Genomic DNA, 27,431 nt, shown 5'->3' with positions numbered 1-27,431 from the left:
TTAGGAAAATAAAAATGGAAAGGGCAGGAGATATCCAAACAGGTGAACAATAAAACTTAAGTCTATCACTAAACCAAAGATACTGTGAGCTTAGGACAACATATTGAAATAATCATTTCTGATATGCATACAGGTTGTATTTGTTTTTCTCACTATATATGGAAAGGGAGTTTGGCAGAATCAATCAATCCATCAATCAATCCATCCATCAATCAATCAATCGTCTCCAGGATTGTTGTTGGGGATCAGCGCCAGCACTATGAATCCACTGCTCCTGTATGGGCTTTTAAAAAAATTTTAGATAGGATAGAGAGAAATAGAGAAGAAAGGGGTTAGACAGAGACGGGGAGAGAAAGATATGCCACCTGCAGACCTGTTTCACCGCTTGTGAAGTGACTCCTTTGCAGGTGGAGGAGCTGGGGGCTTGAATCAGACTCCTTGCGTTTCGTACTATGTGCACTTAACTTGGTGCGCCACTGCCAGGCCCCCAGTGTGGGCAGAATTCAGAAGACTCTAAATGAGGTTCTCAGCTTCACTCCCGGAAGAATGTTTTTTTTTTTTTTTTTTTTTTTTGCAGGGGTGAGGGTGGGGAAGTGGAGTGAGGGGAGGGGGATAACGACTTACAAGACATTGTTGCCCATGGGTACAGTTTCTCGTCCCCATGATAGGTGCCTGCACACTGCTCCCACCACTAACTTAAGTCCTCCATTAGTAGACGGGGTCTCCAATGTCTGCTCAACCCCCTCCGCTACCCCCTCCCCACCCCAAGAGGCCTTGGCCTTATTGCAACAGGTCATGGCTAGTCCAAGTGCCATCCTGTGTTTTGCCTTCATCTTCCCCGTTTCTTAAGATCAGCCTAGAGGTGAGGTGAGTTCATCTGCCATTCCTTCTCTTTCCGGCTTATCTAACTTAGCATGACTCCTTCAAGTCTCATCCAGGATGAGGCAAAGCAGAGGATTTCATCATTTCTTATAGCTGAATGGTATTCGATTGTGTATATACACCACAGCTTTCTTCTTTTTCTTTTTATTTATTTATTATTAGCTAGAAACAGAGAGAAATTGAGAGGGGAGGGGGAGGTAGAGAGGGAGAGAGAAACAGAGAGACACCTGTGGCCCTGCTTCACCACTTGTGAAGCTTTCCCCTTGCAGGTGGGGACCAGGGGCTTGAACCTGGGTCCTTGTGCACTGAACAGCTTTCTTAACCAACACACTGTGGCTGGATATTTGGGTTGCTTCCATGTCTGGGTTATTACAAAGAGTACTGTTATAGACGTAAGTGTAGGAACCCTGATTTTCCTATATGCTCTTTAGTTGTACATATCCCAGATTATTCAAACATGTACCAACAAAGCCCTTGCAGAAATACTCACTTCGGCTTTCATTTCTTGCCAATTTACTGGGATAAATTTTGGTTGTTGGCACATATGGCTCTGGAGGTGGTAAATCAGAAATTGGATGGAAGAAGAATCTGCTTTCCCACTCATCTGAGGGAGAGAAACAAACAGTATCTTTAATAACCATCTGCTATGAAGACTTACGTAGTAAAAGGCACAAGAGGAAATACAGACAGAAAAACCACAGAGATCACTTCTAGTTTAATGCGAGGAGTTTAGATAAAAGCTGAAAGTGCTACAGATCTCACCGATTAACACAAGGAAACAGTATCCTGGTCTGTAAATAACACCAAAGAGAGGTCCACGTGATTCTGATTAAAGTGACTAGGCCATAGGCTGAGTCTTTCAGGAGATGGAGACTAAGATCTGAAGCAGGTTCTTCCTATTAGTGGACCCCACAATAACTGGAATTTTCTGAAACTGACAGCAGAGGCAGAACTGCTGAATATATATCTGCAGACAATGGGGCTTCTCACCTACAGAAACTGTGTGGAGAGGCGGGTAATAGGAGCCAGGTTATGGGGCTAGGGAGACAGAGCAGAACTTGTACACTCAGCTTGCATGCCTGAGGCCCCGGAGAGTGAATCCCAGCTTCAGCCCCTCTACCATCATCTGCTACAGTTGAGGGGTCTCTCTTTCTCTCAAAGAGATAAATCTTACAAAGTAAAACAATTATCCATACCAATGTTTCAAAGTTGAGTTCAATATTTAAAAATTAAACCAATAAAGAAGACAAACTACAAAAAAAATTTTTTTTTCCAGAATTCTGGAATCTCTGGAAAATTAGCCAAGATGAAATTCAAACAAACAATAAGACACCAAGAAAGATAAATCCTGGATTACTGTCCCACATTTTGGGGTAGTAGAAAATGGGGGAGGGATTACTAATTTTAATTTGGAATCATAGTGGAAGTTAACCTGGTTAGATAGTTGGATCAGTACCATTGTAGAGTAAGAATAACGAGGATCAAATAACCAAAGAAATGTCACTGCAAACATGAATATAAGCGTGCCAATCACTTGCTGCTCTGTAGCCTGTGTTTCTAGGCAGCTGGGCCCATACCATTCTTACCTTCACATGAAGAGTCTTGGAAGCCATTTCTAATTGATGTTGTTGGTGGAGGTGGGGGAGGCACCCCAGCACCTGGCCTGTCAGGAGGAAGAGGAGGCCGGGGTCCACCTCGGGGACTGTCTAGTCCACTCCTAGACGGCAACTGAGGGGTGGCAGGCAGGGCCCGAGACGTGCTGCCGTTTCTGTTTATTGGAGGAGGTGGTGGAAGAGGGCCTGGGGCAAAAGAAGAGATGGTGCTTACTGCGATGCCTTACGTTCTACATTACTGTTATCACAGTTGTCACCATGTGCAGTCATTGAGTGCCTTCTGAATACATGCTTTTTATTTCTCACTTCATTGAGGAAGTGTCGGTTTACAGGATTTTTGTCACAAGGATACAGTTCTACATATCTTCAGTCTTGGTGCCTGCACACCTGATCCTTTATCATCTTCCCCTACCATGATGCATTGGGTACCCAAGCCCTTCTTATTTCTCCATCCATTCAACTCCCTACAGAGCCCCTGGAACTGCCAGCATAGCCCACAGTACACTGATGTTTGACCCTGTCTTATTCTTTGCTTTGTTTCTTAGGTCCCACCTCTGAGTCAGATTATCCAGTTGAGTATGTGGTCGCTAAGAAACAATATAGAGGAATGGTGGAGACTTTCTAGATTGAACTGAGAAATACAAACATATGTACATACACATCTGTGGAATAGATACATGTTCATATTACGTGGCTGTTTTCTTTTTGAATTAGTACTGAGATTGGAGAAGACACAGTTGAGAAGGAGTGGTAAACTGCTCAAACTGAAAATTTAGCTCTAATATTCTTTATAGTCCTTTAAAATGGCTATTGAACTAATCACTGTGACGTGACATGTAAAATAATGCTTGAAAAAGTAATTTTAGGGGCTGGTTAGTGGCACACTCACTTGAGCACACACATCACCACACACAAGGGTGCAGGTTTGAGTCCCTGCTCCCCACCTGCAGGGGTGGGAAGCATCACGAGTGGGGAAGCAGGTCTGAAGGTGCCACCTGTCTTCCTCCCTGTCTTTCCCTCTCCCTCTCAATTTCTCTCTTTCCTAGCAAATAAAATAGAAAGGAAAAAAAATAAAAAGAAGAGAATATTGTGAGGTTATTTCAGGTCTTTAGAAGGACTGAAATTTTTGTTGTCGTTGTCGTTATCAGGACTTTATTGGTATGGCCAACTTTTTTAGATACAGACAGAGACAGAGAGATGGGGAGACAGGACAAAATGCCACAGCACTGAAGCTTCCTCCAGTGCAATAGGAGCTGGGCTCAAATCTGGGCTGTGCACATGGTAAAGGAGACACCCTATGAGGTAAGCTATCTTGCTCCCTCCACTCCCCTTAAGACTTATATTTGGGGCCAAGTGGTTGCGCACTGGTTGAGTGCTCGTATTACAGTGCGCAAGGACCCAGGTTCAAGCCCCTGGTCCCCACCTGCAGGGAGAAAGCTTCACAAATGGTGAAGCAGGGCTGCAGGTGTCTCTGTCTCTCTCCTTCTCTATCTATCCCTCTCCTCTCAATTTCTCTCTGTTTCTATTCAATAATAAACAAATAAGCATAGGTAAAAAAGAATTAAATAGAAAAGACTTGTATTTTGGGACTTCCGGGAGGCGGGGTTTATGGAGTAACTGCAATCAGACCTTCACTCTCCCTGATACACCCACCTATTGAACACAACAAGAGATGGAACTGGACACTTAATCTACAGCTGAAAAAAACCCACAGCCTCAGGTCCTGCCACCTTCCAGACACCAGGCTGCAGATGCTACCATGACTCCACCCTGACTTCTCTGGGCAGATGACCTCACCAATGTGTCCTGGACCCTCGCATCGCCAGAGCTCGGGTTCACTAGGGAAAGAGAGAAACAGGCTGGGGGTATGGATCGACCTGTCAACGCCCATGCTCAGTGGAGAAGCAGCTACAGAAGCCAGACCTCCTACCTCCTGCTCTCCATAAACAGCCTTGATCCATATTCCCCGTGGGGGAGAAGCGAAAGGATGAAGATGAGCGGGCTCTGAACTCCAGCTCCATCAGCCCCGGAGAGAGTGAAGGAAAAGGAGACGGACATCTGGAGGGAGTTAGGATGTCATGAGTGGCTTAGAGGGAAAGAGAGGAGTGAATCAGGAAAAGAAGGGGCGACTATGTATAAATGTGGACAGATAGTTGTAGAGAAGATGGTTGGCCCATGTTTAAAACTTTAGGGGAACAGTGGTGGATTGCAATAGAGAGAGTGAAGATTCAGAACTCTGGTGGTAGGAATGACGTGGATTCAAACCCCCATCGACATGCAATTCTGTAATATAAAAATATTTTTTAAAAAAAGGGAGTCAGGTGGTAGTGCAATGGGTTAAGGGCACGTGGCTCAAAGTGCAAGGATCAACAAAGGATCCTGGTTTGAGCCCCCAGCTCCCCACCTGCAGGGGGTTCCCTTCACAGGCGGTGAAGCAGGTCTGCAGGTGTCTATCTTTCTCTCCCCCTCTCTGTCTTCCCCTCCTCTCTCCATTTCTCTCTGTCCTGTCTAACAACGACAACATCAACAACAACAACAATAACTACAGCAACAGTAAAAACAAGGGCAACAAAAGGAAAAATAAATAAAAAATATAAAAAATATTTTACAGCCAGGGAAGTGACTCAGCAGTAAATTCAGGGCTTATATGCTTAAGGCCCCAGGTGCGACCCCCAGCACTACATGGCCAGCACTGGTGCTTTGTTCTTTCACTCTCTTTCTGAGAAATAAATCTTAAAAAAACAAAGTATGAGGCTGGAGATAGCACAGTAGTTATGCAAAAAGACTTTGATGTCTGAGGCTCCAAGGTCCCACATTCAATGCCCTGCATCAACATCAGCCAGAGCTGAGCAGTGCTCTGGTTTAAGAAATGGCCGCAGGGGCCAGGCAGATGAGCATATTCAGTACCATGTGTGAGGACCTGGGTTCAATCTCGGCTTCCCACCATATTCTTTCTCTCTTCCTCTTTCTCTCCTCTTTCTATCTCGATCTGTCTCTAAAAATAAAAAAAAAAAATTAAAACAAAAGCACATGGCTTTGGTGACGGCACAGTAATAAGAGTGCAGGACTTGTAAGTGTGAAGCCTGGAGGATTCGAACCCTGGCACCAAATATGCTAGAACGATGCACTGAATTCTTTGAAATGACAGTATTGTTGCCAAGTACGTAACCGTGTTTCTGTGATGCCTAGGGGCCTCAGGAGACCCAGTATCAGTCATCCCAAGGATAGACGGTGTCCCTCTTGTTTCTTCCTCTCTGGGGAGGCGCAGTAACAGGGAGTGACAAACACCTCACCACTGTGACTGTACCTGGCTAAATGTTGGTGTAGGTTTACACGCTGAGCAAGCACCACAGAACCTGGGGTCATCTACTAAACAGTACCAGAGTCTCACCCTTCTCACAGCATTGGTGCCAGCAATAAATAGTCTCAAGTAAATGAAATAGTAAGTTCTCAAAACTGTTTTTTTCTTTTATTTATATACTTCTCTTTATTACTATTATTATTTTTACCTTTTGGGTAGAGACAGAGAAATTGAGAGGAAAGGGGGTGGATGGAGGTGGGGAGAAAAAGAGACACCTGTGTCATTACTACACTGTTCCAGAAGCTTCATCTCTGCAGGTGGGGACTGGGCTTGAACCTGGGTCCTCATGGTGGGTAATATGCACACTCTACTGGGTGCACCACTGCCCGGTGCCTATTTTTCTCTTTTAATGCAATGTTGTGGTATAATAAGAACAATTTAAGTTCCTTGGAAAGAATGAGCATTAGGGATTAGCTCTGTGGTAGAGCACACAGCTTACACGTATGAGGTCTTGGCTCAATTTCTAGCACCCTCCAAAATATATCTTAACAAATCCTTTGTCCCTCCTTCTCTCCTCTTCTTCCTCCTTTTTTTTGGAGATATATCTATATATCTTGCTTGTCCCCAATGCAAGGGGCATTCTCGCTCATGAGTAACTTTAAAAAACAAAAAAAACAAAAACAAAAACAAACTAAGAATCTCCACTAGTCCCATGCAAATCAAAATAGCATTAGGCGTCATTCCTGATATTTAGCCATGTGTTCCACTTGGAAGACACTGACATTCGATGTAAACACAAACTGCCCACTGCAGCCACCCCTGCCTAGAAGATTTGGCTCAGTCTCACATGGAGGAGGGAAGCATGCCCAGTCTTGGTTGGCTTCCCACTGAGTCTTCAGTGTCTGACCTGGCAAGGTTTACTTAGAGCGCCATCTGCTTGTCACTACTGGAGCCCCAGGCAGTAGGAGTAGACTTACTGTAGGGAAAAGTTTCTCATAGACTGTGGGCTTAACTTTACTGGTATAGCCACCACTGTCTCTATGTGGCAAACAAAATGCCCAGTATTTTGAGGCTCATATTATGTGACTGGGTAATAGCAATCTCTATTTAAGTAAATATTCTTATTTATTTTTAAATATTGCTTTATTTTATTTATTACTGAGAGAGAGGAAGAGAGAGAGAGAGAGACAGAGACAGAGACAGAGAGAGAAGGAGAGAGCCAGAGCATCAACATGGGACATAAGATGCCAGGGACCAGTCTTGAGACCTTATACCTCTAGGTTCATTGTCCCACTCCCTGTGCTACCTCTCCAGCCCAAAAACTCATATTTCTAACTCCAACCTTCTAGTTCCCTACTCTAAACCTCAGTTGGCATAATAGAAGAAGATATTTTCTATTTTCTCATTGTCAGTCTAATACAAAAATCATTTAGTGGTTGCCACCTCATGCCAGGAAACAAGAGAACCACTGTACACATTTGTCTCATTTAACTCTTAGCACAGCCATGAGAGGTACAGAGATAGTAGATAAGGCCTCAGAGGTGTTGGAAGGTTAAAAAACCTTGCTTCCCCAGAGCTCCGCCCCACTAGGGAAAGAGAGGCAGGCTGGGATTATGGATTGACCGGCCAACGCCCATGTTCAGCGGGGAAGCAATTACAGAAGCCAGACCTTCCACCTTCTGCATCCCATGATGACCCTGGGTCCATACTCCCAGAGGGATAAAGAACAGGAAAGGTATCAGGGGAGGGGATGGGATGCCGAGTTCTGGTGGTGGGAACTGTGTGGAGTTGTACCCCTCTTATCCTATGGTTTTTGTCAGTGTTTCCTTTTTATAAATAAGAATTAAAAAAGATATTTAAAAAAAGAAAAAAGAAAAAGTTGCTTTTTAAATTGTAACAATGGAAAATATTTTCTATACCTTGCATATTGCTAGTTGAGTATTTCATTTCCATATCATATAAGGAATGTTATCATAATAAGTAAAGAATATATTATGAAACAGAGGAAATGTGAATACTCAATGAAACAAATAAGCTATTCATCAAGCAAGCTATCTTACTGATGGAAACACTCATTAGACTGAGTGTTAAAAGTCTCCAAAAAGAGTATATATTTAAAAATTTAAATATTTTCCAATGCATCTTTCATAATCAATAGCAATTTAAATTATATATACAAAGATTAAATTAGTGTTTTCATTTCAGAGATCTTTATTAATCTTGTAGATAACTAATGGGGAACATTGTTGGAAAGAACATTAAGAAGAATGTTTAAGGCCAAGAATATGGTCTATTTGGAAAACAGATGGCTTGCAAAAAATAAAGCTTATGAACAAACAATAAAAAAACAAAATACCCAACTCAGGGGGCCAGGTGGTAGCATACTTGGTTGAGTGCACATGCTACAATAAGCAAGGCTCCGGGTTCCAGTCCCTGGCTCCCCACCTGCAGGGGGGGTCGCTTCACAAGTGGCGAAGCAGGTCTGCAAATGTCCGTCTTTCTCACCCCCTCTGTCTTCCTCTCCTCTCTCAATTTCTCTCTGTCCTACCCAACAACAACAACAACAAAAAACCAATGAAGTGAAAAAAAAATGACCACCAGGAGCAGTGGATTCATAGTGCAGGCACCGAGCCCCAGTGATAACCCTGGAGGCAAAAAAAAAAAAAAATAGTCATAAGGTTAATGTGTGGAAAAGTCAGGATTTAACTCCAGATTTGTTAAATTCTCAAGTTCACTCTCCATAACAAATGAAACCAAACAACCTCTCAAAATACAGGTGACCCTCTGAGATCTTCATGTGCTCTGGGTGGGAATGTAAATACAGGAGAATTTTCCAGAGGTCAAGTTGCATGCTTAGGTCATTCATAGTTCACTATTACAGTGTGTACCCAATACTCTAGAAATTCACCCCAAGGAAATAAGTATTAAGGATGGATGTGTATAAACATCAAGCTACAAGAATGTATATATTATATGCAACAGAAAAAATATGGAGATGATTTTATACAGTCAAGTAAGGGATTAGGAATTAATATTAATCATAAAAAGTTAGGTTGGGAGCTGGGTGGTGATGTGCCTGGTTGAGTGTACATATTACAATGCATAAGGACCTGGGTTCAAGCCTCCAGTCCCCACCTAAAGGGGGGAGGCTTCACAAGTAATGAAACAGTGCTGTGTCTGTTTATCTCCCTTTTAATCTCCCCCTCCCCTCTCATTTTCTCCATCCAAAATAAATAAATAATTGAAAAAATAAAATGGTTGCAGAATAAGAAAATGTTAACGAGATGCTATCAGATAGAAAGTAAACTGCCCCACAATACATGTAGCAATACCGCTTTTGGGAATATGTATACATATATGTAATTTAAAAAATATATGAAAAACGTTATCAGCAATTATTTCGGTATGGTGATGGTAATAGGACCATACATAGTTTTTATGTCTGTTTTTCTGTGTTTTTCTGTAATAAGGAGGCCTAAGTTATGGCATCAAAAGAAACCAGTGTTAGAGAGAGACAGCCCACCCCAAGCGTTGCCAAACCTGATCTGCCCGGCGGGTCCCTCACTGGAGGAGGGGGTCTTTCACTGGGCGGGGGAGGAAGAGGGCCAGAGCGTCCGGACGCAGGTATGAGAGGTGCCGAGGAAGAGAGAGACAAATTCCGCTGTGGCAGCCTTGGGATTTCGTCACTGGCACTGGAACCTGGAGGCAGGGGTGGGGGGCCAGGCCTGCTGGGTGGTGGCGGGGGTGGCGGGGCCTGTGAGGAGGAAGGTCTGGGAGTGGAAGGTACTGGGGGCTTGCTGTTCTGAGGGGGAGGGAGAGGAAAGGCCTCCCTGTGGATGGCGGGCCTGTTGCCCATGGGGGGAGGCGGAGGTGGGGGCTTGTCATCCAAGGACCTGCTGGGGGTAGGGGGAAGGGGAGGCCTGTTGGAGAAGGCAGAGGAGGAGCCTGAGGGGCTCTGGCGGATGGAGCCTCCTCCAAAAGCAGCACCTCTGTTTCCAGGAAAAGGGGGAGGCGTAGGTCCAGGGTTGGGCTGCCTGGGAACCCCTGGCACTGGTGGGGTCCCCCGGTTGTGCAGACTTGATTGAATAGGTCTTGGTGTACTAGGTACTGGAGGGGGGACACAGTCAGGCTTTGAGCCCACATCAGGTCTTAGGGGAGGCATTCGGTTCCTCTGAGGCTCTGGGGGCCCACTTCTGTGGCCCGCAGAAGGCACAGGGAACCTCCCTGGGCCACCTGGGGGTGAGAAAGGCTTGGCCGATGTAGATCTTCCTCCTGGCGGCAATACTGGGGGTCGGCCTCCTCCAGAATCTGAAGAATAGAGAGAAACGTCAGAAAATTAGGAAGGTTAAAGGCGACAGGAGAACTTGAGCATATTTCCAGGCACAGAAGTGCTTTCTTAGACGCTATAAAGTACAGGTTAGCTAATGTCCAGGCATTAGGTTTAGGCAGACTCCCCTGGAGGCAAAGGAGGACATCCCCACTCTCCATTTACCATGCCCCCAGCTCTTTATTTATATTTTGATCAGTGATTTAGTATTGATTCATAAACTTGTAAGATAGCAGGGGTCTAATTCCACACCGCTCCCACCAGCAGAGCTCTGTGTCCCCATTCCCTCCACTGGAAACTACAGTGGTTCTCCCAAGGTCACAGATGAGGGTTGGCTTTATATCTATAACTAGCTATGTATCTATCTATAGATTTTTGACCTTTTTTTTTTTTTTCCGTATGGTCCTGGAGTCTTCACTTTCTTTCTTTCTTTCTGGAGGGGATAGCTCTTCTGTAACATCCGAACTGAGAGCAGACAGAAGTATTAGGAATAAAGTACTTCTGGCATCTATCTCAAAGGCCTTGAGAGGAGAAGGAGCTTCAAGTTGGAAAACAGGCCCGTGAATCTGGGGCATGTTGAGTATGCAAGAGGTCCCTGGGAAATGCAGCCTGAGTGGCTAGAAAGAGCAGTTCTTAAAAGAACCTTGTAGACCAGAAGAGGGGGTGCAGATTAAAAAAATTCTTTTTAGTTTATTTATTGATATTTATTTTGGGTAGAGACAGAGAAAATGAGAGGAAATGGGGATATGGGAGAGAGAGAGAGAGAAACACAGTTTCTTTTCTTTCTTTCTTCCTTTTTTTTTGCTTCTAGGGTTATAGCTGGGGCTTGGAGGTTATTTTTCCCATTTTTTTGCCCTTGTTATGGTTGTTACTGTTGTTATAGCTGTTGTTGTTGTTGGACAGGACAGACAGAAATCGAGAGAGGAGGGGAAGACAGAGAGGAGAAGAGAAAGATAGACACCTGCAGACCTGCTTTACCACTTGAAAAGTGAACCCCTCCCTGCAGGTGGGGCACTGGGGGCTCGAACAGGGATCCTTAGGCTGGTCCTTGCGCTTTGTGCCATGTGCGCTTAACCCGCTGTGCTACCGCCTAGCCCCTCTTTTTTTTTTTTTTTTTTTTTTAAGAATTTCTTTATTTATGAGAAAGATAGGAGGAGAGAGAGAAAGAAACAGCCATCACTGCCATATGTGCTGCCGGGATTGAACTTGGGACGTTATGGTTGAGAATCCAATGCATTATTTATTGCACCACGCAACACTGTTTCATGGCTTGTGAAGCTTCTCCCTTGTAGGTGGGGATGAGGGGCTTGAACCCAAGTTCTTGTGCACCATAATGTGTGCATTCTACCAAGTGCACCGCTGCCTGGCCCCAGGGCCTCAGATTTTATACAAGCCACTGTGAGATATACTTGGATGGATTTTTAAGGTGAAGTAACATGAACACTAGAAGAATTTAAAGAATATTGACTTTAGTATTGTGTCACCAACTGATGATAAGTTACAGTTGCCAAGTTCATATTAAAGATACTGTTACTATCCGCATATGCATCCCATGTATGGCATCTATTATGTACACCATGACACAGAAATATTGAGCACACCATTTTGTGCACACAAACTCCATCTTCACCTTATTATTTTACTTCCATTTGTCTTTGCCTTCATCTCTTCTATTGTTAAAATGTTTCTATATTTCTCCTATTATTAAGGTATAAAGTGTATGCATTTGTCTGGTATTTCAGATTCTTTTGGCTGTTTTGAAAAATAAATTCAAATGCAGATCTGGCAAGATGGACTGTCTTCATATTATTGAGTCTTTCTAGACTTTCATTATCTAATGATAAAATGGTCAGGTAACCCTAAAAATTCAGTGGCTATCACCATATGAACGTGAGAATATCCCAGTAGCCATTCAAAATGATCACAGAACTAGAAATAAAATTTGAATGCCATAAACATTCAAACTGTTTTATAGTAGAATTCCTTGAGCTTCTGTAGTAGTCTGGAGATAGTCTCATGAGAGGTTTCTTGTTTACTCATGACCACATTCAACTCTTCCCTCTCAAGTCAGATTCAGATACAATCCTGTAGGATTCATTCCATCACTCACTCACTACAGGGAATACTTGAAAGCCTACTGCCTTTCGTGCAAAGAACCCTTTTTTTTTTTTTAGGCCTAGTGAAGTTTGTAGTTACGTTCTATTTGACATGTTCCATACTGTGTTTGAAAATTAGCTCACACAAATGAACTATACTGCACAGCTGGCTCAGGCCACCTCACAAAGAAAACTCCATTTGCCAGGTCACCAGGCAGGGGTGGAAAGTTCCACTTGCTCCATCCTGTTCTTCCCCCTGTAGCTCACCCTTTATACAAGTATAAAAAAGCACAAGTTACCCTAAGGACACTGAGCAAACACTAACTCAATTCAACTGTCAGATCCTGGGTCTTTCTTTCTATTTTTTTAGATGTTAATTAGAGTCTCGTCTAAAAAACATTAACATTTCCAGAAACCAAGTGTTTTAAAGGGCTCCGTGTAGAGCCACCAGGTGGTAGTGTACCCAGTTGAGTGCACACATTACCATGTACAAGGACCTGGGTTCAAGTCCCTGGCCTCTACCTGCAGAGGGGGAGCTTCATGAAGCAGTGGTGAAGCAGTGCTGCAGGTGTCTATCTATCCTATTCAATTAAAAAATAATAAATATTAAAAAAATAAATAAAGATCTCAGTGCCTTAGAAAGGACCCCCAGGTCTAAAACCCACTAACTGGGGCCAGGTGGCAGTGCATCTGGTTAAGCGCACACATTACAGTGCGCAAGGACCCGGGTTCAAGCTCCTGGTCCCCACCTGCAGGGGGAAAGCTTCATGAGTGGTGAAGCAGGGCTACAGGTGTCTCTCTGTCTCTCTCCCTCTCTCTCTCCCACTTCCCTCTCAGTTTCTCTCTGTCTCTATCCAATAATAAATAAATTAATTAAAAAATAAAAAAAAATAAACCCTACTAACTTCTATCTTGGTGATGAGAGAGAAACTCCTTACCATTATCCCGGTTGGCCGTGGACCTTAGCTTCGGCATTCCAGCCTGGAACAGTCCTCCCAGACCAGGAGGTCCTCCCCCTCCAAAACTTCCACTGCCGCCTCCACCACCACCGCCACCACTGCTGCCACCTCCTCCACCACCTGCGCCAGCTCCTTTAGGCTCTGTGGAGGGAAGAAAACAGTAGTGCAAAGAAATGCCACGAAAAACAAAACAAGAAAACAGGAGGAGGAGGAGGGAGAGGAGACGAAGAAGTAGAAATGAAGGAAGGAAGGAAGGAAGGAAGGAAGGAAGGAAGGAAGGAAGGAAGGAAGGAAGGAAGGAAGAGGGGCCACTAGAGCTCCTCCCCAGTCCAGCAACTACACAATAACAATAAAGCAAGGACCTGGCTGACCCTGACCCTATGCTGGGCAACTGGGGCTTTGGCAAAAGGCAAGATCATAAGGCTTTCCCCATCCCTACTCAGGTAAAGAGAGCTTCTTCTTCTCACTCATGAGCTATCTATCATAGGCTCAGTTGTGGAAGAATGGGGAATGGTTCTCTTATATAAGAGATTTCTTTCTTTCTTTCTTAAGAAAGAAGAGAAAAGGAGAGGGAGAGAGAGATGGTGACTGAGAGAGAAGAGACAGTGAAAGGGAGAGAGAGATGGTGACTGAGAGAGAAGAGACAGTGAAAGGGAGAGAGAGAAGCCAGGCACACATGCAGTGCGGGGGCTGAACAAGGGGCCGCAGGTAAGCAAGTCAAGCCATTTCCCCAGGACTTGCTTGTCCCTATGACTTCCCCTTTGGGAATTACCATAAGAGTAAATATCTATTTTGTACCCCAGTGCCAAGGGTAGAAGAAATGCAGTAAAAAGTGAGAAGAGGGCTGGGAAGACAGCATAAGGTTATGAAAAATAGCACTCATACCTGTGGTTCTGAGGTCCCAGGTTCAACCCCCAGCACTGCCATAAGCCAATCTCGCTCATTTAGAAAAAAAAAAAAACCCCGAAGATTTTGGAGTATAGCACCAAAGTAAAAATCTCTGCGTGGGGGGTGAGGGTAGATGTTCAGCTTCACTTGGGGGGGGGGGAGGGAGGGACACAGACATTTGGTGGTGGGAATGGTGTTAATATACACTCCTATTAATTTACAGTCTTAAATAAATAAATATTTAATTAATATGAGAGGGGGAAAATGTATTGAATGTCTCAAATTTTTGATGCAAAGACCATAGGCTGAGTATATGTTCCTTCAGTCTAAGCACTCAAGACTTCAAATTAGTAATCAGATTGAATTTTAACAGTGGGCTCAGATTGTTAATACATTTCTAATAATAACTTGTTCTTTGAAATATTAAATCTCCTAAAATCTTAGAACAGGGGGAGCAACTGGTGGTGTTCCTTTATAAAATACAGCTCTACAGCTCTATATAAATAGCATAAAAGGACATAAATTATGGTGAGGTCTTACACGACACAGCAAATCCTAACCATGGGATTTTCAAAGTTAACCCAATTGCCAAATAATTTGGTTATAGTAATGACTATCTATTGCCTTCTTAAATCCTAAGCAGGAATCTTCTCCTTTCTCTATAAAGCCCATACATCTCCCAGTCCTGGAACCTCTAGGACAGGGTTCACTTTCCTGCATGCTTCTTTCAGGTCATACCAACTGACACTGCATCCGCTGATCCAAACCTAATCAATGTCCAAAGACATCAGGCGTGTAATATCAACCCTTCAGCTTCATTACTCTGATGAGACATTTCCTAGCTCATAGGACTCCTTAATTTCATATTGGGCGGTACACTTCTTAACAAAACCTCAAAACCTAGATATAGGCCAGGGCCCAGGAGATAGGGCATATGTACATGTAACCATAAATTAGGGCAAATATATATATACTTTAAAGCAAAAGTACACAATAATTTGCAGCGAGTCAATAAATGAAGTAATCAAGTAAAAAGACCTAAAAAGACAGAGTTTCTACTTAGACCTAGATACCCTCCTCACCTACCTCCTACTACACATTCATTAGTCACTCCAAAGTTAATCTTGTCAGACAAAGTAAGGACCACAAAAAACTGAGTAAGGGCAAGAGACAGACATACTTTCATGATGACTCTTTGGTCACTACCAGGCCCCCCCATCACCTGGAGCCCTAGTCGGGGATTCCCACACAGACATGATGGGCCTAGAGCTCTAACAGATCCCTCTCTCCACTGTCACTGGTCACCTCCATCATGAACAACATAATGGACCCCTTTGTGGGACCCTATAGGACCTTGCCCTCAATGTGGATTAATAATGGTAGGGAATGTTCTATTCTCCTAAGGAAGGTAGGACAAAATACTCTGCCTACTTCCTGAGGAAGATGGATCCTGAAATTAGTGCAGCCTGGAATGTTCCTAGCTGTGACCATGGGATGAGAGCTCAGACCTACAGGGATGCAGAGGTTACACAGGTTCCTGTGATGAATATGGGCCCCAGATCAAATCGATGCGGTTTACAGTTAATAATATGTATATACTTTCCCCATATTTGGGAGCTACTCTCTTCCCTGATCCAGCTTTCTGGTCCCTTTTCCAACTATGACACCATCTCTCCAGGAAATAACCTGGGTTCACCTGCATCTTAGATGTCAGGCGCAGGTAAAAACTAGTAAAGTCATAGGCCCCTTGAAATATACCTAAAATAGACCTACTAGCTTTTTTCAAAACAGATCCCAAGTCTTCATCTGCAATATTCTTGCCTTTAGGCTCATGGTTAGTCAACAATTTGTTCTGCTTTATATGTTTACTCTTTTTTAAATAAAATTTTAAAATATTTATTTATTTATTTTCTCTTTTTGTTGCCCTTGTTGTTTTTATTGTTGTTGTAATTATTGTTGTTATTGATGTCGTCGTTGTTGGATAGGACAAAGAAATGGAGAGAGGAGGGGAAGACAGAGAGGGGGAGAGAAAGAGAGACACCTGCAGACCTGCTTCACTGCTTGTGAAGCGACTTCCCTGCAGGTGGGAAGCCGGGGGCTCAACCGGGATCCTTACATTGTTTCTTGCACAGGTCCTTGTGCTTTGTGCCATGTGCACTTAACCGGTCACACTACTGCCCGACTCCCATATGTTAACTCTTTCAGCCACCAGGTTCCAGATGCTACCATGATGCCCACCTGACTTCCCTGGGCAGACAATCCCGCCATGTGTCTTGGAGCACCGCCTCCTTAGATCCCTGCCCCACTAGGGAAAGAGAGACAGGCTGGGAGTATGGACTGACCTGCAAATGCCCATGTTCAGCGGAAAAGCAATTACAAAAGCCAGACCTTCCACCTTCTGCACCCCACAATGATCCTGGGTCCATACTCCCAGAGGGATGAAGAATAGGGAAGCTGTTAAGGGAGGGAATTGGATATGGAGCTATGAGGGAGGGCACTGTGTGGAAATGTATCCCTCTTATCCTATAGTCTTGTCAATATTTCCATTTTATAAATAAAAATTTTAAAATGAAGCATTTTAAAAAGTGAGAAGATAAAAATTAGTAAATATAAAAAAAATAAAACATGCCCTAAATTTAATGCTTTGATTAAATCAATGTTTGGGTGTCTTTTTTCTTCATTATATTTGTACCTTTTAAAAAATTAAGATTGAATTTTTAAAGCAAATTTTAGCCTGTTTTTTAAGAAAACTTAACACTTCGTTAGCATTTTCCATGTTACTAAATAATCTTTGAAAGCATAAGTTTGTTTAAAGCATTGCATTGCATTTAGACCATGAATCTATTATAACTTAAAACATATATTATCTAATCCCCTTTTAGATGGATTTCATTTTTTTAATATCATAAGTCGTAAATAAATGACAAAAACGCAAATGGTATTTATCTATAGAAATAAAAGTTAGGTGTTCAGTGAAATTTGATTAATTATTGATGTGTTTTACACTAGTCTGTAATTACATTTTAATACTTATTTGCCTACATATAATGTAGTTCTTTTAATGCTCCTTTGGACTGAAATATATGAGTGTTTTTGTTTTAATATTTTATTTATTTATTCATGAGAAAGATAGGAGGACAGAGAGAAAGAACCAGACATCTCTGGTACGTGTACTGCCAGGTATCGAACTTGGGAACTCATGCTTGAGATTCCAATGCTTTATCCACTACACCACCTCCCAGACCACTGGACTGATAATATAATACTGGTTCCTTTATTATTTAGCAAGCTCAGTAAAATCTCTGACAAACCTGTTTCATATCTGCATGAGAATCAAGATTATTATCTTCTTAAAAGCTGGCTGAGGGCAAGAGATCCATACACTTTAATGATGGTCCTTTTGGTTACTACCAAGTCACCCCATCATCCGGGGCCCTAGACAGGGGATCCTTGGATTCCAATGCAGATATGATGGGCCTAGACCTCTAACAGATCCCTCTCTTCACCATCACTAGTCATCTCCATCAGGAACAACATCATAAGTCCTCTTGTGGGCCTCTACAGGACTTTGCTCTCAATGTAGAACAACAGTGGAAAAACTGCCCCACTCTCTGAAGGGAGGCTGGGTCAACATACTCTGCCACTGCAGGAAGACTGGTCCTGAAATGAGTGCAGCCTAGAATGTTCCTAGCTATGACCATGGCATGTGAGTTCAGACAGGTGGGGATGCAGAGGTTGCACAGACTCATGTGCTAAGTATGGATAGACATGGGTCCCAGGTCAGATCAATGGGGTTTACAGTTAATGGTATTTATATACTTTTTCCATATTTGAGAGCTACTCTCTGCCCTGATCCAGATTTCTAGTCCTATTTCTAACTCTGACACCATATTCCTAGGCAATACTTTCAGTCCACCTGCATGCTAGCTGCTGGGCTCAAACAAAAATTAGTAACGTCACGGGTCACTTGAAATATAACTAAAATAGACTTCCGAGCTTTTTCCAACATGAAGACCCCAAATCTCATCTGCTATAGTCTTACCTTTAGGTTCCCGATTACTAAACAATTTGTTCTGCTCTATATCTTAATGCTTTTCAGCCACCAAGTTGCAGATGCTACTGTGACACCAACCTGACTTCCCTGGGCAGATGACTTCATCAGTGCGTAAGATAAGGGGCAGCTAGTCATTTACTGACAGATCTATTTATCAATAGGTTTCATGAACAGAAATTGGTCACTAAGTAAAGACTGCCTGCATAGGTGTCTCAATGCATGGGCAACAATGATATGGACAGGGTGGCATTACAGAATTCAACATTACTGAGCAGTAGGAAGGGGGGGCCAGTAACCTTTGTTTCCACTTAATGGAAAGAGAAGTGGGCTTTGAAGAACATGAATTTCTACTAATGGATTCAGTCATAGGCCCCAAATTGTCTAGTCTCCGTTAGCATCAGTGGGCAATTCAGATCCAACCCTGCTGAGCCCTACTCTCCCTCTCTAATCAAGAGAGTCACTAAACTATCCTAGTGGTCAATAGGTTTTAGAGCTCCTCTGGCTCCATATGGTGTGTCATGAACGAAGGTTCTCCAAATAGAAATGACTGTGCTGCAATTCGTAATAGCCAAAACCTGGAAGCAACCCAAGTGTCCAACAACAGATGAGTGCCTGAGCAAGTTGTGGTATATATACACGATGGAATACTACTCAGCTATTAAAAATGGTGACTTCACCATTTTCAGCCCATCTTGGATGGAGCTTGAAGAAATCATGTTAAGTGAAGTAAGTCAGAAACGAAAGGATGAATATGGGATGATCTCACTCTCGGGCAGAAGTTGAAAAACAAGATCAGAAGAGAAAACACAAGTAGAACCTGAACTGGAGTTGGTGTATTGCACCAAAGTAAAAGACTCTGGGGTGGGTGGGGGGAGAGTACAGGTCTTGGAAAAGGATGACAGAGGACCTAGTGGGGATTGTATTGTTATGTGGAAAACTGAGAAATGTTATGCACGTACAAGCTATTGTATTTACTGTCGAATGTAAAATATTAATCCCCCAATAAAGAAGTTAAAAAAAAAAGAAGTGACTGTGCTGGGTTTTCACCGAAGAGTCTTGCGACATTGACCAGGAACACTAAGGGATTATACAATAACCACATCAGTTTTGCGGGCCTTTTGACCTAAGAGTAAGACTGTGTCAGGTCAAGAGTCAACTATTCCACAGTTCCTTTTTGAGGTTGTTTCTTGCTTAATAACAGCAACATTCAAAGGCCTTTGTCTTGGCTTTCTGCTCCATTCCCCTCTCTTATCAAGGCTTTTTGCCTAACTCTGATCTTTCTCCCTTCTCTATGCATTAGGCACTTTTCTCAGAAATTCCTGCTAAGAATTTCTAATCTTTTTGGTTCAGATTTGACTTGCCAGGCCAGAAAAACACAGCTCACTTGGTCAGCATGGCGTGCCGTCCTATGTGCTGCCCAGCTTCCAGCCTGTCCCCATTACACGGAACGCTATGTTGAAGGGAGCCTTGGTGCTGTGATTTTTTCCCTCCCATCCAACCACCACCACTCCATCCCTGCCCCCCTTTTTTCTCTTTTAAATATTTATTTACTTATCTAGTTAAAATTTTTATTAGTGATTTAATATTGATTTACAAAATTACATGTCTGTGCCAGGTGGTGGCGCACCTGGTTGAGTGCACATTATTACAATGCGCAAGGACCTGGGTTCGCATCCCCGGCCCCCACCTACAGGGGGAGTTCAGAGCCTTCTTTCTCTTAGCACTTCTTCCCCACTGTGAGTATGGATCAAAATAGTTTTCAGGGTGCTGAAAGTAGGAGTTCTGGCTTCTGTAATTGTTTCTCCACTGGACATGGGCATTGACAGATGGATCCATACCCCCAGCCTGTTTCTGTCTTTCCCTAGTGGGGCAGAGCTTTGGAAAGACGAGGTTCCAGGACACAGCGGTGGTCAGGATGGACTCATGATAACATCTGCAACTTGGTGTCTAGAAGGTTCCCTGCCCCACTCTACCTCTCTGTTTAGCTCTTTCTGTGTGAAAAGTTGGTCCAGAATAGTGAAGTTCTGGAGATGACAAAAACATTTTTTTTTCTTTTCCATCCATATACAGTTTACAAAACTCACTGTGGTGACTTGGGGGTTGGTCTATTTCCAGTTGAGTCCAAAAGGAATCTAGAATGAATTCTGAGGACATCTGACCAGCAGTGGAAAGGTCTAGAAATGTCGGGAAGCCATCTCCAGGTCTGATTATTAACTACCAGTAGATTGTAGTCTTGGGCAATTTTTTTTACTCTGATGTAAATTTAAATAAGTAGCCCAGTGCTGTGGGTACTTGTTTATGTCTGTATACCCTGACTTAGTCCAGAAAATATCTCAGACTTATAGTGGGTAGATAGCAAAGCAATGATCTCATTTCCTCTCGCCAATCTCCTAATAGCCACAACTTACACTGGAGCTATAGATTCCAGGAAACCACCCAGAAACACTGTCTCATTTGAAGACTCATAACAAATCTGTGGGGATTGTAGACAGGTCTGAGCGTCTTCATATGGCAAGTGAAACGCTAAGGTTGGGCGGGGATTAGTATGTGGATGTGTCAGGACTCCGCCCCCAGTCCTTTGATTCTAAGGCTACAGTTCTTTTTGTATTTCATGCCGCTGCTTTCTCTGGAGTGCAAGGAGCCAGGGGTTAATTTCCAGAAAGTGTTGTCAATAATTCAGAGAATTACTGCTGTGTGTGTGTGGGACAAAGCACTATTATAGTGGCTGCCCGCAGTGTTAAAGGGGGAGCTGTGGCCCACACTGAGTGCTACAGTCTCTTACTCTGGTAGCTTTGCAGCTGTTGTGAGCAAAACACTTTTTTTTTTTTTTTGTGAGATGGGTAGGACTGATTGTTAGGCCATTAACCATTGATCTCAACAACAACAATAACAAAAGACTTTTTTTTTCTTTACTTACTGTCCAATATTGGTGCACTTCTATCATTGGTAACTGTCTTCTTTAGTTTCTTTCCTTTGCTGATGTCAGAGAGAAGGGCATTTCTCCCAGCCTGCTCTGACTTATTCAAGGAAGGTTTTTCTGTATTGGCCTGAGGGGAAAAAAAAAAGACAGTCAGATTTGTATTGCCTCTTGAGTTAAAATAATGCATGACTACAATATTCAGGTTGGGACAGATTCAGTATGGGAAGCTTGGTGATAGGTGGTAAATTCTCCACAAGTTTTAGGCGCAGTGTTTTTCTTTTTAAGACCCAGGCACTCTCGAGCAGATGTAAACTACACTCATTTTTAATATAGGAAGAGTCAGTCCTTGATAAAAGTCTCTGAAAACTCAGGTCACAGTCTGCCTGGAGCCAAGTCTTGGGTTGGACAGCTAAGAAATGAAAAGGTAATTTTAAACCTGAAGGTCTCCTGTGGGGTACCAGGTGGCTCCATTTTCCAGAATGTGCAATGAAGCACTTCTCTTTTTTGGAGTAAACCTTCTTCAAGGAGAGAATCATCTCTAGCAAAAAGGCTTAGCAATATTTTTTATATTTATTTGTTTTCCCTTTTGTTGCCCTTTTAAAAATTGTTGTTGTTGTTACTATTGTTGTTGTTACTGATGTCTTTGTTGTTGGATAGGACAAAGAGAAATGGAGAGAGGAGGGGAAGACAAAGAGGGGGAGAGAAAGACAGACACCTGCAGACCTGCTTCACCACCTGTGAACCACCCCCCCTGCAGGCGGGGAGCTGGGGACTTAAACCGGGACCCTTATACTGGTCCTTGCGCTTTGCACCATGTGTGTTAACCCGCTGAGCTACCGCCTGACTCCCTAGCAATATATTTTTTTAAAAACCCAACAGTGTGTCGGAAAACAAATTCCTTCTGTCTATAGTGTCAGATACTTTTTCTTTAAGCAGATTCAAGGTGTAACTTACACACAATAAAAATCACCCTTTCAGTGTATAGTTCGATCAGTTTTTACATAAACAGTCATATGACCATGGCCACAGCAAGATAAAGAACATGTCCATTACACCAAGAAGTTATCTTACTGTCTTTTGGTCTAAGGTGTTTCAGATAGTCAATCCCTGGGTTTAATCCATATAGATTTGCAGTCTGCACAAAGGGGACATTTTAAAATGGTTGGGTATGTTTTTAAATATAAGGCCTTTTAAAATATAAGATCTTTAAGGTTTTTAAATATAAGATCCTTTTAAAAGGTGTTTTTAAATATAAGGTCTCCCTTGGTATCCAGAAGTAAAACATACCTATTTGGTACGACTGTAGATTATTTCTAGGTCATTATATATTAAAAATGTTTTATATAAATTAATGACATTTCGGGGCTGGGTGGCGGTGCACCTTGTTGAATACACGTGTTACAATGCACAAGGACCCAGGTTCGAGCCCTCAGCCCTCACCAGTAGGGGGAAAGCTTTATGAGTGGTGAAGCAGAGCTGCAGGTGTCTCTCTGTCTCTCTCCCTCTCTATCATTATCTTCTCTCTTGATATCTGGCTGTCTCTATCCAATAAATAAAGATAATTTACAGAAGGATGTCTGGCAGGGGTGGAAGATTAGGATACGCACAGTTATGACAAATACAGAAGTCCTGGTGCCGCTTCACTCGGCTGCTCTATGCACAGATAACAGCTGGTGAGGAACACTTACCAGAGCAAATGTTGGTGGAGGTGGGGGTGCTGGGGGTGGTGGGACAGGCATCTTGGACAGTTATACTTTCAACAGTCTTGCTGATAAGTCTGTAAAAACAAAAGAGACAAGGCATGGCCATATGTTAAACTTCTTAGTAACACTCTATTCCTAATCCTCCACCCCTGCCAAACATCAAAATGGCGTTTATTCACATAAGATAAAAATGGACTCTAGCAATTGTGGATGCTAACAATATTCAGGAGGAAGGGCCGGAGCAGAGGATGCTTCCGAGCCACAGTGCTCAGAAGTGACTAGGAAAAAACTGCACATGGCAAGCCAGGCAACTCCACTCCCCAGCCTTCAGGTGGAGAGAGGGGATGGTGCATTCTGGACCACCGCCAGTTGAGTGAACCAGAAGACATAATCACAGCACTTCTTGAAATGTTTCCTAGCAGAATCTGAAGCCCAAGTGTTTTCTCTTCCTCACTCATTTTCATGACAACATCCTTTCTTCTCTCCCACCTCAATCCACTCAACAGTTGCTGGTTTTCATGTCTCAGGAAATTTCTAACACTGGGTAAGCACAGGAGGAGCAGAGTGTATGATCTATTTCAGTTCTTGCTTCCAAAGTCCTCACAGTCCTCCAGAGGAGGAGATGGATATGGAAACACAGTTTTAAAAACAGGTCTGTGATGAAGCCATTCATTCTGAGGTGGTGGTGGTGGTGGTGGTGGGGACTTAATACGTTAGGTATTAAGTATTAGGTATTAGGACTTAATACCTAAACTAAAAGCAGTTTCAGTTTTTTCCAAAAGTAACCCTAATCTGAAACATAATCTGAGAGAGGACAGGGAGGTAGAGAGAGGGAGAGAAACATAGACACCTGCAGACCTGCTTCACCGCATCATGAAGTGGACCCCCTGCAGGTGGGGAGCCGGGGCTGGAACTGAGATCCTTGTGCTTGGTAATATGTGCGCTTAACTGGGTGCGCCACCACCCGGCTCCCTGGTCCTAACTTCTTTTCCTTTCTAAGTCGCGCTTACACCTGTGGCTGCTTCTGAGTGTCCTTTCTTTTTCTCTTCTCTCTCAGGGACCTGAATGAACTGGGGTTCAGAGCCCTCCAGTCATCTTCCCCTAATACTTCCCCCCTTTAGGAGTATGGACTTAAATTAGATCGGGGGTGCAGAAGGAAGGAAGGTAGTTTTACCTGAAATGATTTTCTTTTCCTTTTTAAAATTGTATTTATTTCTTTATGGATAGGGACAGCCAGACATTGAGAGGGAAGGGGGAGATAGATAGATAGATAGATAGATAGGCAGAGAGAGAGAGAGAATATCACTCAGGCACATGTGGTATCAGGGACTATACTTGAGGGCTCATGCATGGAAGTCCTGCCTGCTACTACTAACGCACCTCCTAAGCCACATGAATTTTGCTCTTTTTTAAAAATTGTTGTTGTACTTATTATTGTTGTTGTTACTGATGTCGTCGTTGTTAGGACAGAGAAATGGAGAGAGGAGGGCAAGACAGAGAGGGGGAGACAAAGATAGACACCTGCAGACCTGCTTCACCGCCTGTGAAGTGACTCCCCTGCAGGTGGGGAGCCAGGGACTCGAACTGATATCCTTACGACAGTCCTTGTGCTTCGCGCCACGTGCGCTTAACCTACTGAGCTACCAACCGAATCCCTATTTTTGCCTTTTTATTTTTTTCCCTTTTGTTGCCCTTGCTGTTTATCATCGTCGTCATTATTGTTGTTGTTATTGCTGCCATTGTTATTGGATAGGACAGAGAGAAATAGAGAGAGGAGGGGAAGGCAGAGAGGGAGAAAGACACCTGCAGACCTGCTTCACCACCTATGAAGCAACCTCCCTGCAGGTGGGGACCCGGGGGCTCAAACCGGGATCCTTAAGCTGGTCCTTGTGCTTCGTGCCACGTGCGCTTAACCCGCTGCGCCACCGTCCGACTCCCAGTTTTGCCCTTTTAATGGAACAGAAGGGAGGTCAGACTCTGTGGCTGGGTAGCAGAGCAAGTAATCCACTGGGCAGTAGCAGTGAATGGAGCAGATCAGTGGATGTCAGGGGCCAAAGTAATTATGGCAACGGCTAGGAAGTGCCCACCCATGACAACAGTGACCACCTGGCTCTTCTTTCCTGCAAGTCTCAAAGTTTCACTCCTGTGTCTCATCAGAACTCCCGTGTCTCAGCAGGAGACAATGCAAGTTCTCCCCTGCAAGGAGCCACAGCATCTCCCACCCAGTTCTTGCTATTTCAAGTGTGATTAGCAGCAGCATAGGCAGCAATTTCCAGGAGCTGTCAGAAACATCAAATCTAGACCCTTCTCCCTACGATGACTTTGTTTTATTCTGCTTCATCTGAATTGTTTTTAAAACCATTGTTGGGAATCAGGAGGTAGCGCAGCAGGTTAAGCGCATATGGCGCAAAGCGCAGGGACCGGTATAAGGATCCCGGTTCGAGCCCCTGGCTCCCCACCTGCTGGGGAGTCCCTTCACAAGCGGTGAAGCAGGTCTGCAGGGGTCTATCTTTCTCTCCCCCTTTCTGTCTTTCCCTCTTCTCTCCAGTTTTCTCTGTCCTATCTAACAATGGCTACAACAATAAAACAACTAGGGACAGCAAAAAGGAATAAATAAATAAATATTTAAAAAATAAAATAAAACCATTGTTACCGGTCGGTCATTTCTATCAGGAACAACACAACAGACCCCTTTGTGGGCCCCCATAGGACCTTGCCTCCAACAAGGATCAACAATGGTAGAGAATGTTCCATCCTCTGAAGGAACATCCTCTGAAGGACAACATACTCTGTGCTACACCTGAGGAAGATGGGCCCTGAAATTGGGGCAGCTTGAAACGTTCCTACACATGACCACAGAATGTGAGCTCAGATCTACAGGGATGCAGAGGTCACATAGGCTCCTATGCTGAATATGGGTCCCAGACCAAATCAAATCGATGGGGTTTACCACCAACAATATTTATACCCCTTTCCCGTATTAGGGAGCTACTCTCTTCCCTGATGCAGCTTTCTGGTCCTTTATGCAGCCATGACATCATCTGCCCAGACAATAACTTGGATCTACCAGCACATCAGATAGATGTCAGGCTCAGAAAAACAAACAAATAAACAAAAACCTAGTGTAGTCATGGGCTCTTTGCAACATGTGCTCTCAACCAAGTGCGCCACCACCCGGCCCCATAGTCATGGGCTCTGGAATATAACTAAAATAGGACTACTATCTACAAAACTGAGACCTCCCCCCAACTCTTCATTTGACCTATTCCCGCTTTTAGGTTCATGATTAGTCAACAATTTGTTTGGCTCTATATGTTAACTCTCTTTTCAGCCACCAGGTTCCAGATGCTAACATGATGCAAACTGGACTTCCCTGGGCAGATGACCCCACCAATGTGTCCTGGAGCTCCGCTTCCCCAGAGCCCTGCCCCACTAGGGAAAAAGACAGGCAGGCTGGGATTATGGATCGACCTGTCAACGCCCATGTTCAGCGGGGAAGCAATTATAGAAGCCAGACCTTCCACCTTCTGCATCCCACAATGACCTTGGGTCCATACTCCCAGAGGGATAGAGAATAGGAAAGCTATCAGGGGAGGGGATATGGAGTTCTGGTGGTGGGAATTGTGTGGAGTTGTACCCCTCTTAGCCTATGGTCTTTGTCAGTGTTTCCTTTTTATAAATAAAAATTAAATAAAAAAACCCAAACAAAAACCAGAGCACTGCTCAGCTCTGGCTTATGGTGGTGCAGGGACTGAGTCTGGAACTTCTAAGGTACAGGCATGAAAGTCTGTGGCACACTGGATTTTTTTAATCTGGTGCTGGGGGAACAAACCCGGGGACTTACTGTGATCCAGTGTAGAGAGATGCTTCCTTGGCCCAATTTTTTTAAAAAAAAAATATTTTATTTTATGTTTTGCCTCCAGGGTTATTGCTGGGGCTAGGTGCCTGCACTCAAATCCACTGCTCCTGGAGGCTATTTTTTCCTTTTGTTGCCTTGTTGTTTATCGTTGTTGTTGTTTTTATTATTGTTATTGTTGTCGTTGCTGTTGGATAGGACAGAAAGAAATCAAGAGAGGACGAGAGGACAGAGAGGGAGAGAAAAAGATAAGACATCTGCAAGCCCACTTCACTGCTTGTGAATCAACTTGCAGGTGGGAAGCCGGGGGCTTGAACTAGGATCCTTACGCCGGTCCTTGTGCTTTGAGCCATGTTCCCTTAACCTGCTGAATACTGCCAGACCCCCTCCTTGGCCCAATTTTATCACATATATGTAACATTATAATATATCACATATAATATATATGTAGTAAATATTTAATATATATGATATATGATTTCTCTCTATCTATATATTGACAGAGAGAAAGGAGGAGACACAAAAGTCTCCTTCCCATGTCCTACTCATTTTTATCCTTGGATGCTTCCAAGTGATGCTAGGGATCGAACCCGGGGCCTCAAGTTGGGAAGGCATGCCCTCTACCACTAAGCCACTTTGCCAGCCCTGTTTTGACTTCCCCCTCCCCTTTTTTGTCACCTAGGGTTCTATAGTGCTCTATATGTCTATGATTCTATAGCTCCCAGTTAATTTTGTTCTCCAGACAGAGGTTAAGAGACAGAGGGAGAGAGACAAAGAAAGGAGAGACACCACTTTGCATGGTGTTCTCGTGGTAGCCGGGGGCTCAAACAAA

At 43.5% G+C, this 27,431-nt stretch overlaps 2 protein-coding genes across 9 annotated transcripts in view; one reads left to right on the top strand and one right to left on the bottom strand.

Moving 5' to 3' along the window:
• Positions 1-27,431, top strand: part of SCRN3 (secernin 3) — a 302,935-nt gene that overhangs the window by 159,495 nt on the left and 116,009 nt on the right. The window lies entirely within an intron of this gene.
• WIPF1 (WAS/WASL interacting protein family member 1) overlaps positions 1-27,431 on the bottom strand; it is a 151,083-nt gene that overhangs the window by 8,799 nt on the left and 114,853 nt on the right. For 5 of the 8 annotated variants that reach the window (XM_060177686.1, XM_060177681.1, XM_060177680.1 and 2 more), the window contains 6 exons: positions 22,729-22,817; positions 21,038-21,167; positions 13,158-13,319; positions 9,337-10,104; positions 2,469-2,681; positions 1,373-1,486 (listed from right to left, as the gene is read on the bottom strand). In XM_060177686.1, coding sequence (XP_060033669.1) covers positions 1,373-1,486; positions 2,469-2,681; positions 9,337-10,104; positions 13,158-13,319; positions 21,038-21,167; positions 22,729-22,779 — 1,438 coding nt within the window. In that variant the 5' untranslated portion in view covers positions 22,780-22,817. Of the gene's footprint in view, positions 1-1,372; positions 1,487-2,468; positions 2,682-9,336; positions 10,105-13,157; positions 13,320-21,037; positions 21,168-22,728; positions 22,818-24,546; positions 24,691-27,431 lie in introns of those variants that run through there. The other 3 variants (XM_060177684.1, XM_060177685.1, XM_060177683.1) reach the window with 2 other exon arrangements.

This window comes from Erinaceus europaeus, chromosome 18 (assembly GCF_950295315.1).
Source record: "Erinaceus europaeus chromosome 18, mEriEur2.1, whole genome shotgun sequence".
NCBI lineage: Eukaryota > Metazoa > Chordata > Mammalia > Eulipotyphla > Erinaceidae > Erinaceus > Erinaceus europaeus.
This window is presented reverse-complemented; position numbering and strand designations above follow the sequence as displayed.